Here is a 13,851-nt window from a genome sequence, read left to right on the forward strand (position 1 = left end):
TAAGCCCTGAATGCACTGGAGCTGTGTAACTGAGGAGTGCTTCCCCTCCCCCGGGGGCTCCTATCAAAGCAACTTTCCTTGCGCAGTGTTAAAACATTATGCTAGATTAACCTGAATTACATTGGGCGGTGGGGTCTCTCTATGATAATTCCAGTGCCAGGAGTAGGGAGCGGAATGACACTCCTCTTTTGCATAGACCGAGCACTGTAACAGCACTCCCAGCCACCCTGCTATCTCTCTGCATCTTCTCTTTACTGGGAGGCAGATCTGCATCATGCGGACCGCTGGCTAAATGCAGCAGAAGAGCAGGCTGACATTTTTGGCACTGGCTAGGAAGGACAAATAAAGAGAGAGGCAGCGGTTTTCCTTTCCCTTAAGGGCATGTGGATACCAGGTATGTTCCCATCCGATGAATTGAATACAGCACCTCCAATCAGCACAGATACTGGGCTTCCTTCGTGTCATTCCTCCTTCCTGCGGACTGGCAATAATAAGAGAAATGACCCGTTTGGTACTCTGTCATTGCTATCGCTTTTTGCTTGCTTTTGGGGTTTGAGTTAAGACTCTGGTAATATTTGCGCTTACTTTCTTTGTGGGGGCTGCAGCAAAGCAAATAGCTGTAACTAGCCACGGAGCATGGACTAAATGATAGTAAGGAGAAGAGGTAAAGCAAGTGTGAGTGTGTAGTAACAATAAGTTAGTTGGGGAGCAGGATGTCGATTCAGTCTCTGCTGATCGTTTTATTTCTGTAACTTCACCAGGGGAAAGCACATTCTTTCTGTGTAAGTGAAACTGAGCGTCAGCCCCGGCTGCATGAAACAGTTTGTAAGCTGCTCGCATTCATCGGTGCTTATTGTTTGTGTTCTCCTAAATTTGAGTCTTTGCCCTCGAAACTGGGCTTGTTCACGATATCATTCTGTACGGGAGCACAGGGCAGTTTAAGTGGAACAGTGGTGACTCTGCACAGTTGAGTTACCTGGGCGAGAATCTGGCTTTGAAATTGTATAGGTTGCATCTTTCTGCAGGGAAACCCCCCCCCCCCACATATAAACATGTTTAGAGACAGTTGTGGGGCACTGTTTGGGGGATGACTTCATGTCACCATCCAGATGAATGAAAGGAGGGGGGTGAACCGCTCTTCGCATCTGTGAGAAGTGCTCGTGTGCATCTTTATTATGAGCAGAGAGGAAAAAGAAAAAGAGAGACTCCTCTCTTTCTTTCTTATTAACGGCACATCTTTTATTTTCCTTTGCTTACTGAACCCAGAGCTCGGCAGGCTGTCTCTGTTCTGCTGAGAAGCAGGTGAGGTTTGTGGGTTTGTTATACGCTGGAAGTTGGAATCAGATATTGATAGGCAGCCCTGGAGATCAGATTAATAAGGGCTGAGAAAATGTCATGAGCCTTGACACCAAAGATGGATGACACCTGGAGCTGGTTTGTTTTGGAAAAGTCTTGTCAGTTGGGTTTGGGTTTTGCAGTGATTTGGCATTGGTTCAGAATCAGGTCCTTTTCTGTCTGGACCCACAATGTTCAGGGAGCGTGTGTGTGCATGTGTGTACCTAGGGATTCGTGTCAATGGTTCTAATACAGGTCCCTGACTATCTCAAACAGAGATGGGCAAAACCAGGCGTGGCGTGGTCTCATTCATGAGTTTTGTAAAACAAACCTGACAACCCAGTTTAGCCGGGGGTCCTATTTATTTATTTATTTATTTATTTGGACTCCCAAAGTTTGGCAGATTCAGGCCAATGGCCCATCTCCACTTAGCAAGCGATAAGTTTAGATCAGAGTTTTAAAAATGTCCTTGGGCCAAATTCCTTCCTGGTGTAATATGGACCGACTACAGGGGTCTCACACCAAAGATGGCCTGCTGTGTCAAATCCTTCTGAGTGTTGTCTGTGTTGTGCTAACATAGCTCAGTGCTCCTGTTCCAGGGAATAAACAGATAAAATTGGCAGCCCTGAAACCTGTTCATGCTGTAAGTGAATCAATATTAGATGGTGATTGCTAGGCATTTTTCTGGGCAGAGTGCAGAACAGGCCTTCGCAATATGGGCCACTGTGTTATCGGCTGCTAGTGTGCAGAGACTACTGCCTGTCCTACTGACCAGTGTTGTCCCATTGTTTCCTTGTGCTACTCCATCAGTGTGACTATACCCATCTGTTTCCTCTTGTCTTATACTTAGGGTATGTCTTCACTACCGGCCGGATCGGCGGGCAGCGATCAATCCAGCAGGGATCGATTTATCACGTGTAGTCTAGACACGATAAATCGACCCTCGAGCGCTCTCCCGTCAACTCCTGTACTCCACCGCTACGAGAGGCGCAGGCAGAGTTGACAGGGGAGCGGCAGCAGTCGATTCACCGTAGTGAAGACACCGCGGTAAGTAGATCTAAGTACATCGACTTCAGCTACATTATTTACGTAGCTGAAGTTGCATTTCCCCCCCCCCCCCCTTAGTGTAGACCAGGCCTAAGATTGTAAGTTCCTTGGGGTGGGGACTGTCTTTTTGTCCTGTGTTTGTACAGCGCCTAGCACAATGGGGTCCTGCTCCATGACTAGGGCTCCCAGGCAATACAGTAACACAAATAATGAATAATAATAATATAATCCCAGTGACCTGAACAGGGCAATATGCAGGTGCCTGGGGTGTAATAGGTTCGTGGCGGCTGTGCTAACATGGATAGGAGAGGTATTTTTGCTCAGATTGCTGCCTCCCATGGAAATACTTATGAGGAAAGGAAGACTCCATAGGTCTCCGCCTCATGGAGCTTTCCTGGGATTGTGGTGTGGAGGGATGGGATTTGACACCTCTTCTCTGCACACAGCATACAACAGCCAGTGGTTCTATCTCCAGAGCCACAGACCCAAGCTTACTGCACAACAGCAGACCAGGGGAGAATGTAAACAAAGACACTGGTTTGGACACCCCTACTCTAAAGAAAAGTGCCAACGGGTCTTCAGTGAGGAGTCAGACCCTCTGTTTTTAATGTCTTATCACATGGATCCTCTCGCACACCCAGTATAAACTCCATGGAACTCAACGTATCTACTTCAGAGCACCTCAATTCCAGAGATTCTCAGTATTTCAAGTGCATTTTAACTCCTCATTAGACCAGAGGGTCTCTATTTTTGGTCAAACAACCAGCTGGGTTCCACCAAGCTCTTACTGGGTCATCTGCACAGTTGGCTGGTCACATGGGACTGCCGCCTCCTTGTTTCCACCTGCTAAGCAGCATTGAAAAGTGCTTAAAATACATTTCCATGTGAGCGGTTGCTATAGTCACCATGGGGATGATGCGTTGTTATGAGGAGGAGGAGGCGATGGGCCCCGCAATAGCAAATGGAAGAGGCTGAAGCTCAGTGGGACAATCTGTCTAGTAAGATGTGGTCCACACTATGGAAACTAGGAAACTGAGAAGAAATTGTACTGTTGTTTGTTGCTTGTCTCTGCCTGTTTGTTTGTCTGTCTGGTCTTTCAGCCTGTAAGCTCTTTGGGGCAGGCACAATCTTTTGGTTTTAATAGAGTCGAAGTTTCGTAGAGTTTATGGGTAGACTGGACCTTTAGATTGTCTAGTCCGACCCCACGCCCAGCTCACTGGCCCTGGTCGGGGCCGTTAAGGCACTACCAGTTAAGAATATTAAAACATTTGAGAATCCTTGGCTAAGCCTATTGAGCCTCCCTCTCCATCACATTTAAAGCTGTCCCATGCTAAATGGACACCTGACAGGGATTTTAGGCCTAGCTTTCTTCTCTGATTTTGCCATTTGTTCTCCTGCAGGGAATGCCTGAAGAACGGGACCTTACGACGACTCCTCAGTCAGCTGATGTCGTGGATGAAAACCTCTCTGTTTCCGGCTGCCCCGAGCCCTGGATCGAACCCACTTTCACGCTAGCAGCCAGGGTCCGTGTGATCGTCACCATCTGCTTTTTCCTGATAGCAGCATCCAGCAACTCAGTTGTGTTATACAGCATCATGAGGAAGAGAAGGAAGTCCCATGTCCGGCTGCTGATACTGAGCTTAACGGTGGCAGATTTACTGGTGACCTTCACGGTCATGCCCCTGGATGCTGTGTGGAACGTGACGGTCCAGTGGTACGCCGGGGACCTGCCGTGTAAATTGCTGAACTTCCTCAAACTCTTTGCCATGTACTCTGCAGCGCTGGTGCTTGTGGTTATCAGCCTAGACCGGCACTCAGCCATCCTCCACCCCTTTGCCTTCGCTAATTCCAGTCGACGCAACAGACTCATGTTATGCGTCGCTTGGGTCATGAGCCTTCTGCTGGCCTCGCCCCAGGTATGAGCGCAACTCCATTGTAAAGCTGGGGTTGCTTCAAACAGGAAGTGCCACACTTTAGAATAAGCAAAAGTGAACGGCCACCTTGGGTTGGGCGAATGGTTTGGGTGATGATCAGGAATCAAGAGGAAGGATGGTTCAATGGTTAGGGCACTAACTGAGGACTTGAGTTCAATTACCTGCTCTACCACGGACTTCCTGTGTGACCTTGGGGAAGTTGCTCAGGGGCTCTGGGCCTCAGTTCCCCATCTGTACAATGGGGATAATAGCGCTGCCCTGCCTTGTGGGGAGCTTGTGAGGATAAATCCACTAGAGATTGTGAGGTGCTCGGATACTGCAGTGATGGGAAGCCATCTGCAGTACCTAAGCCAGACTGACAATATGCCCATTATTTTCCAAGATGAAGCCAGGTTGTTGCTGAATTTTGAGGAGTTCAGGCCTGAGATATTCTTGCAGCTGGCACAGATCCCATCTCAGCACAGCTATAGTAGGGAAGAGCCTCATGGTTTAGTGTCCCATCCCCAGCACACAGGGAGGTGTTCAAATCCAGTTACGGTTCAGGTCTGCAGATGTTGAGGTAGATAATAAGAAGTGGGACTTCTAGAACACTTATGAACCTAAGAACATAGGAGCTGCCATACAGGGTCAGACCAATGGTCCATCTAGCGCAGTATCCTGTCTTCTGACAGTGGCCAGTTCCACATTCTCCAGAGGGAATGAACAGAACAGGGCAATTATTGAGAGATCCATCCCCTGTCATCCAGTCCCAGCTTCTGGCAGTCAGAGGTTTAGGGACACCCAGAGCATGGGGTTGCATCCCTGAACATCTTGGCTAATAGCCACTGATAGACCTATCCTCCATGAATTTATCTACTTTTTTTTTGGACCCAGTTATACTTTTGGCTGTCACAACATCCCCTGGCCATGAGTGCCATAGGTTGACTCTGCGTTGTGTGAAGAAGTCCTTCCTTTTGTTTGTTTTAAACTCACTGCCTATTAATTTCATTGGGTGACCCCTGGTTCTTGTGTTATGTGAAGGGGTAAATAACATTTCCTTAGTCACTATCTCCACACTATTCATGATTTTATAGACTTCTAGCATATCCCCTTTTAGTCGTCTCTTTCCCCCCAGTCTTTTTAAATCTCTCCTCACATGGAAGTTGTTCCATACCCCTAATCAGTTTTGTTGCCCTTCTCTGTACTCTTTGCAATTCTAACATAACTTTTTTGAGATGGGGCGACCAGAACTGCACGCCAGTATTCCAGGTATGGGCGTACCATGGATTTATATCGTGGCATTATGATATTTTCTATCTTATTATCTATCCCTTTCCTAAGGGATTCTGTTTTCTTTTTTGACTGCTGCTGCACATTGAGCAGATGTTTTCAGAGAACTAACTTTATGGATGTTAACTCATTCATCCTCACGGTGCCCTAGGGAGAATGGTAATTGTTACAATCTCCATTGTACACTGGGAAAATGAGACGCGGGAAGGTGAAGTAACAGGCCCAGAATCTTGGAAGAACTTGCTACCTGAGCCGGGACTATAACTTGGGAATTTCTGGCTTCCACTCCCATACACCATGCCTGTCTCTTGAACCGCTCCAGGTTCTCCAAAGTCTATGGTCAGTGCATTCTGCAGCTATTAGAGTATCCTGGAACTGAGCCCTTCTTTGCTCACTGCCCCTTTCTCATTGTTCCAGCTTGTGAGGAAGAGTGAGTCTGCTTTGAGCAGGGGGTTGGACTAGATGATCTCCTGAGGTCTCTTCCAACCCTCATAGTCTATGATTCTATGGTGGTGATGCTGTACCATGGCGACGCCAGAAAATGTCAATTGAAATTTTGACTTGGCTCAGCTTTGGAGGCAGTAGCTCCTAGAGTCCATTAGCTTCAGTGGGAATCCATTAACTCTTGAACCCCATTCTTTGCATGGGGATGTGTTAGCTATTGTATTCCATTCACTTAACTTCTTCTTAGCGAATGCGCAACATGACTCCGGTGGCACGTGGCCAAGATTCATCATCGAATTTGTTCCGCTGGCGGGATCATTAGCTTCCCTGGCCCAGGCCAGGGACTGACAGGGAGTGAGACGTGAACGCTGATCCATGCTCCCCATTCACTTACCTGGGAATGTATTTGCTATAGAATTCTATTCTTCCTGTGATGTGAGCTGATCTCGAGTTAATGAAGCTGAGCTGATTCACACCAGCTGAGGCCATGGCCCCAGATTTCTACAGTGATACATTTGCTATTGGTAGAACTTTCGTAGGGACCTACCTTGCCGCCACCTTATCTGCGCAAGGAAACTCAATAAGAGAACTACACACAAATCAGCTACTGATACAATGGCCAAGCATCCAAAAGATAATCGCATCCATAACTCAAACTACAGCCAGATTCTGCTCCGTTATGCACAGATGACCTCATTCATTGGGTTGCACAGATGGGAATGAGAGCAGAATTTGGTCCTATGGCTTTCGGATTTCATGACGTGCAATAGGGTTGATCAACACAGCAACTGGGCTGCCCTTGTTTAACTCACGGTGGAGGATGGATTATTTTGCAATGTGCAAATAAACCGAGCCTTTGAGTCAGAGTGAAAACGTAATCACAGAACAACAGGTGGGATGTTGTCACTTCAACACTAAGTGTGTACAGAGATTTGAAAACCCCCTGCTGGCTTAGATGGTGCTTCTGGCTTCGTCCGTGATGGGCTATTTTGCCAAATATTTCCCCCGGTTGTTACCACTAGTGCTCACAAGGGTCGACACTCTAGAATGGCCACATTGCCGCTGATCACCAGCGTCTTAAGCCAACATGTTGGCAAGACCTGCTCAAGCGAAGGTTAAACACCATGGTGCTTAAAATACCATCCGCTGCCTACACTAACCCCCGCTCATTGCTACCCCCAGCGGAGCTGAAATGCTGGCAGCAACAGTAGGGAATTTTGGCAAAAAACCCCAGTGTGACCAGCTCCATAGACCACTCTTCTAGGCAGCCGACGGCATTCTTTCAGTGGAAAGGGGTAGATGTGAACCATGTTATAACTATGCTGGGCTGCAACCACCTTGCAAAATGGCTTCAAATGCAATTGCTACAGAGAGATGCTGTAGTGTGGACAGGGCCTAAAGCCCAGAACTAACCAGCTTTCTCTTACGTCTGTTGCTTCTGCTACCATTGCGAGCCCCCTTCCCCCCACTTTGGGGAGGCTAGCCACATGCCCCCCTCCCTTCCACCCGAGGCCCTGCCTCTATCGTGCCCACCCTCTGCTGGAGCCCTCAGCATCCCCCGTCTCTATGGCCAGAGGAGCCCCAGCTGAACCGCCCTGGGCTGCTGGCTGCCCCCAGCAACTGGCCACAGCGCTGGGCCACCGGCTGGCACCAGCACCGGGCCATCCACCGGCCCCACCCGCCTACTGGCATCCGGCCGGAGCTGAGCTCCCGCTGGCTTGGAAGAGAAGGTGGCACGTGGGCAGGGCCAGGGCCTGGGTTAGGGCGTATTATACCTGCCACCCATGTCTGCCATTATTTCAAGCTGCTCCTGTTCTAAATACAGTGGTTTCATCAGTGCAATAGTCAAAAACACCCAGCAGGAAATGCGCAGTAGCGTAACGCTGTCACTAGCTACCTGTATGGTGGAGGAAACCTGCTAGATGATAACCTGACATTACCTCTTTGGGCCCAGATCCTCAAAGGTATTCAGACACCAAACTCCCACTGAAATCAATTGGAGTTAGGCACTTAACTACCTTTGAGGAGTTGGGCCTTGGTCTCTCATATCCACAATATGGTGTGTCTGGACTATGACTGCTATAAAATGTTTAACCTGTCCTCCTTCCAGTGTTTATTCAGTGTGCAAATTTCAGTGCTGCAAGGGCAGCCAGGGCGGGAGACTGAACATATAAAGGGATTGGCATTTTAAAAGGCTAATATAGAGACTTTTCATTCAAAAGATGCTGCTGCTTCAGACAGCGATAGGAATGTCTGACACTAATGGAGATAAGTGGGGTGTATTGTCAGCTCAGGACAGGAAGCCGCCATCGAGTGAAAATAAATCTTGTGAGCATGAATTCTACGGTGCTGTTGTAACAGCACAAAAGAATTCTGAGTTCCCGAGAGAGATAAATGGCTCTTCACCCAGTTACTGAATCCATCAAATATTGCATGGCTGGGAACAACAATGTTTAAAATATCTACACATTGGCTTACGGGCTCAGTGGGGGTTATTTTCTGCTATTAGGCCAAGTATGTTTTTGATAGTGGAATAATTTTTATCATGGAGAACAGCATCATAATACTTAGAAAGGAGAGACAGATCCACCCCAAATCAAGGACTTTATCTCTGATTTATTTATAAGAACCTGGCTTATAGAATTAATTGATGCGTTTGCTAGTAGTTGGTGCCATGTTGTCTATTGGCACAAAGTAAGGATTAATTACAATAATGGCTGAGGTTTATGATCAAGGCCTGGAGAAAAACGCAATGAGCTTTTAATTCCAACAGAACCCATTTTTCGCCTGCTGTAGCTGCTGCCCAAATGTTGCAGTGTCGTACTAGTGCATGAGAACTGGACAGTGGAATTGACCGTGAATGGACCAGACCATTGCTCGAAATGAGTGACAGGCTGAGTCAGCAAAGAGCATGTCTGATGAAAAGTCAATATGCATCCTCATGCTCTGCTGATGAGAGCTAGAACAAGACTTAATGTGGGGACGGATTATTCCATATCTGCTACTGCAGGGTTCTATCACCCTCCTCTAAAGCATCTGGTGCTGATCACTGTCAAAACAGTGTTTTGACTAGATGGACCTGTGGTCTGACCCAATCTGGCAAACCCTATGTAACAAGACTTTCTAAATTCTTTTGGGGTTTAATATTTGCCAGAAAGTGTTGCCAGTATGCCCAGGAAGGAGATTGTCATTGTGACAGTGCCCCTTTAAGAACGATCTCTGACTAACTGTTTCATTCTTAATTTCAGCTTTTTCTTTTTCACCTGCACACTGTCCCGGGTGTCAATTTTACCCAGTGTGTGACCCATGGAAGTTTCCAAGAGCACTGGGAAGAAATCATCTACAACATGTTCACCTTCACCACCCTCTACGTCGCCCCACTGAGCGTCATGATTGTCTGCTACATCCGCATCATCTGGGAAATCAGTAAGCAACTGAAGATCAACAAGGGTGAGCAGGCTGCGGGTATTTAGCATTCAGCATACTTCCATGTGATCTTATTGGTATTGCCGAGACATTGTAATTTTCCCTGCCAGAGCTCTTAGATTTCATAGCCATTTCTTGTTGCATAATGTTAGCATCATTGCCTGACATCTCCAGGCTTAGAAAATGAGAAACAGCAGGTGTGTTTCTGGGGATGGCAAGTCCTCGCTGATGGAAAATAACGGACAGCGGAATAGGGGAGCCTTGTATAATGTAATATGTGGTGAGAGAGACTGCACATATGGTGGAGAGGGGCGCAGAGCATGGAATCTGCCACCCCTCTCTGCCCACTTCTTCCAAGAGTATCATGGAGACCTGCTACTGCCTCCTTCAGGCCTAGCAAGAAGAGATGGGGAAGGTGTGCAAGGCCACCTCCTCTTCCTCCTCTTTAGACTCCTGCATGGCTGGGTAGGGTCAGGCCTCAATCCAGTCAAGTGACTTTATGGTGATGAAAGGCAGCAGCCTTGAAAATGGACATCCTTATTCATTTCCACCCCCCCCCCTCCCGGGAGAGGCCCAACCCGCGCCTTGTGCATGGCTTTATGTCCCACTGAAGCCCTTCAGGGTGAAATACAGCCCAATACAGAGAGCCAGTACAGGCCTCTGGGCACTACTTCAGCCCTGTGGTAACTCAATTCAGCTGCAGTTTGGGCTTAATCCAGTGCTCACAGAAGTCAATGGAAATGCTCCCACTGACTCCAGTGGCCTTTGGATCAGGCCTAAGTCTTGAAGTCAAACTCTTACTGACTTTGAGGGAGGCCAGGCTGTGAATGTTGGTCTCTTCCTGGTTGTATGCTGTTGCGTGGTATACAATTATCCCTTTGACTCTTCCCGGCAGGTCTAGCAAGAAGCAAAAACGACCACATCTCCAAGGCGCGAATGAAGACCCTCAAGATGACCGTTGTGATAGTTGCCTCCTTCATTATCTGCTGGACCCCATATTACCTCCTGGGCCTGTGGTACTGGTTCCAGCCAGACATGATTCAAAGTATGCCTGAATACATCAACCACAGTCTCTTTCTCTTTGGCTTGCTGCACACGTGCACCGATCCTGTCATTTACGGTCTCTACACTCCTTCCTTCCGAGAGGATATGAAGGCGTGCCTTAGAGGAATAGAAACAGTAATCACGGGGCAGGAGAGAAACAAACTGATGTCCAGTTCTGAATTGAACATAAAGGACTACATTATAAATGGCGGAGCAGCTTCGGGCGCTTCCAACGGCACAATCATCCACACGGTCTGCTAAAGAAAAGCATCCGGCAGGAGGAAAGGAACTCGGTGTTCTTGATCGGGGGCGTTGCGTTGGCCAGTAGCTCCTATTATGGTGACTGCCTGGGAAGTACAGTGGTAACGCTGGCATGTCGTTCAGCCACCCACCCCGCCTGGATTAGGTTCGAATGGAACAGTCACCAGAAACTGGTAACTGAGAGCTGGCTTCTGCTGCGCTCATGCGGAGTATCACCGTGCTCTCCAAGGGGTCTGTAAGGGGTCCGGACTCACCCCTGCAGCGCCTCCTGCTGGTCGTCCAGGGAATTAGCTCACCAGCCTCTGGAGCGCCCTCTGCAGGCCGGTGATCCGCCTTGCTGTCTGTACTGGCCCCCGTGTCCCTCCCAGGACCCCGGTGCCCCTTGCCAATACCCACACACGCTGGGTCTCCCCTCCCAGGGGAACCCCCACCCACTAACCCCACCTCACCTCAGGATAAGGCCACTGCCAGTCACCAACTAGCCCCCACTCTCTGGGGCAGACTGAAGTATAGGCCACTCATCATCGGCAAGGTTGGGTTTGGACCTGCTGCCTTGGCCTAGCTCTGGGCTGCCCTCTGCAACCCCCAGTACCCCTTGGCCTTCTCCTAGGCCGCAGCCTGGGGCTTTCCAGGCTGGAGCTCCCCAGCTCCTCAGCCTTTCCCCAGCCCTGCTCCACCCAGGTACTCTGTGTCTAGCTCCCCGCAGCCAGGCCCTTCTCTCTCTGAAGGCAGAGAGAGACTCTTGAGCTCCTGGCTCCCAGACTCTTTATACAGGCCATCTGGGCTCTGATTAGGGTGTGGCCCAGCTGCAGCTACTTCCCCAATCAGCCCAGTAGCTGCTTCTCCCTGCCCCAGCCTTGGCCCAGGGCTATTCCAAACCTCTCAGGGCAGGAGCGGGTGTCCACCCCGCTACAGGGTCCCATTGATTCCCACTTATTCCGGGCCTGGGCCCTTGTACTCTAGTTCCGAGGACCCCTTGGGACCATGGGAGAGACTCAGAGAGGGGCTGGCGTCCTGCTACTCCACCAGCTCTGTAGAAGTTGTTTGCACAGATCCTGTTCCCCACAGGCTAGTTCCACCCCCTTTATGGCCTTTTTATGCTGCTCTGGGGCAGGTGCAACTTACTGCAATGATTCTAGAATTCAGTATCTGCCAGCCTCCTGCCAACCACTGTTATTCTGGAAAAATACATTGGCTTCTAAAAAATATAGAGAAAGGACCAGATTGGCAAAAGAGCATCCTTTCCTTTTGGCCTCAGTGGGATCATTCATGGGGCTAACAGTACTCCGGTGCAGAGGTGTTTGCAGAACCAGTGATGGGCTCTGTGGTTCTCACAGCTGTGACTTCCATGACAAGAATGAGACATTTCAGGTTTTGTCCGGCAAAGTCTTGGTCTTGTCTTCCCAGCCAGCCTGCTACTGACATCACCTCCTCTGTGAATTTCTACTCATCTGTCCAGTATTAAAAGCTACTCACATGACTCAGTACATGCAGGTGCCAGCCCTAATTCTTCCACTGTCATTTCTGTGACTGTTTTGAATCCCTGGAAAGTGAGCTCGTACAGAGTGTTTGTTTTGTACTTTTTGATCTATGTACGGTGGAAATAAATGGTTAGTGGATTGGTTCTGGAAAAACCTTTAGCTGTGTCCATGCCAGGGACCGGGACTCTTGAAGTTATGTTCACCTTGGAATTAACATGATTACAAATAAAAGATGCCAATATGGGTATTTTAGTAGCTTGAGGACATATGGTTTTCTGCCTGATCGGTGCAGCGTAACAATGCAACTCATCCCCGTTTAACCTTAATACAATGGAAGCCATATTGTGCCCTCACATTTGGGCCCAGTGATGCAGGAGGTTCCTGGGGCTTTTAAACTCCTCTTCTGGCCAAATCCGGCATCCCCTCCAGAAGCAAAACTCTCCCTGAGGTGGGAGTTTGGCCTGTGCAAAGACTGAAGGATCAGCCCCTGGTTGTTTAGTTGTTGTCCGTATTAAAGGATACGGTCATCGAGAAAAGAGAGACACAACCCCCCATTGAAAATCTGTGTCAAAAACCCAGCCCAAACTCTTCCCTCTGCAGCCCTGGGCAGCCACAAGGTGGGGACCGCCACCTGGGCTTTACAGAGTGCTCCGCCGTTCACACTTGCAGCTTAGCTGGTTTAAGACGAAGGGTGCTGTGGCCGTTGATTAGCTGTGTCGAAGGCAGCATCCTCCAGCAGATTCAAAGTGGACCAAGACAGGAAGAGCGGCTCCCTTAGTCACTCTGGGAAATGAATAGCTTCACCTCCCATAGCCCCATATTTTGCTGCCTTGGCGTGAGTTTTTTAACTGTGACCCCTGAAAATGGAGGTTGATGATGCATAGGCTAATGGGCTTCAGACTAGGGCTGTCGATTAATCGCCGTTAACTCACACGATTAACTCAAAAAATTAATCGCGATTAAAAAAATTAATTGCGATTAATCGCAGTTTTAATCGCACTGTTAAACAATAGAATACCAATTGACACTTATTAAATATTTTGGATGTTTTTCTACATTTTCATATATATTGTATTCTGTGTTGTAATTGAACTCAAAGTGTATATTATTTTTGATTACAAATATTTGCACTGTAAAAATGATAAACAAAAGAAATAGTATTTTTCAATTCACCTCATACAAGTACTGTAGTGCAATCTCTTTGTCGTGAAAGTATAACTTACAAATGTAGATTTTTTTTTTGTTATATAACTGCACTCAAAAACAAAACAATGTAAAACTTCAGACCCTACAAGTCCACTCAGTCCTACTTCTTGTTCAGCCAATCGCTAAGACAAACAAGTTTGTTTACATTTACAGGAGGTAATGGTGCCGTCATCTTATTTACAATGTCACCTGAAAGTGAGAACAGGCATTTGCATGGCATGTTTGTAGCTGGCATTCATAGAATCATAGAAGATTAGGGTTGGAAGAGACCTCAGGAGGTCATCTAGTCCTACCCCCTGCTCACAGCAGGACCAACCCCAACTAAATCATCCCAACCAGGGCTTTGTCAAGCCGGCCCTTAAAAACCTCTAAAGATGGAGATTCCACCAACTCCCTAGGTAACC

The 13,851-nt window shown here is 48.1% G+C and overlaps 1 protein-coding gene across 1 annotated transcript; it reads left to right on the plus strand.

Annotated features, from left to right (window-relative positions):
• Positions 1 to 3,785: 3,785 nt before the first annotated feature.
• Positions 3,786 to 10,760, plus strand: LOC135884991 (gonadotropin-releasing hormone II receptor-like). Its single transcript, XM_065412612.1, has 3 exons — positions 3,786 to 4,298; positions 9,278 to 9,479; positions 10,351 to 10,760. The coding sequence occupies exons 1-3, from the start codon at positions 3,786 to 3,788 to the stop codon at positions 10,758 to 10,760; spliced, it is 1,125 nt and encodes a 374-aa protein (XP_065268684.1).
• The last annotated feature ends 3,091 nt before the right edge of the window (positions 10,761 to 13,851 follow it).

Source organism: Emys orbicularis, chromosome 10, assembly GCF_028017835.1.
Source record: "Emys orbicularis isolate rEmyOrb1 chromosome 10, rEmyOrb1.hap1, whole genome shotgun sequence".
In the NCBI taxonomy this organism is placed as follows: domain Eukaryota; kingdom Metazoa; phylum Chordata; order Testudines; family Emydidae; genus Emys; species Emys orbicularis.

Bases quoted from the DNA above. Each gene is read 5' to 3' on its own strand.
- LOC135884991 (XM_065412612.1), top strand. From the start codon at position 3,786: ATGCCTGAAGAACGGGACCTTACGACGACTCCTCAGTCAGCTGATGTC. The intron at 4,299-9,277 runs GTATGAGCGCAA...TCTTAATTTCAG, and splicing joins TTCTGCTGGCCTCGCCCCAG to CTTTTTCTTTTTCACCTGCA. The intron at 9,480-10,350 runs GTGAGCAGGCTG...TCTTCCCGGCAG, and splicing joins GCAACTGAAGATCAACAAGG to GTCTAGCAAGAAGCAAAAAC.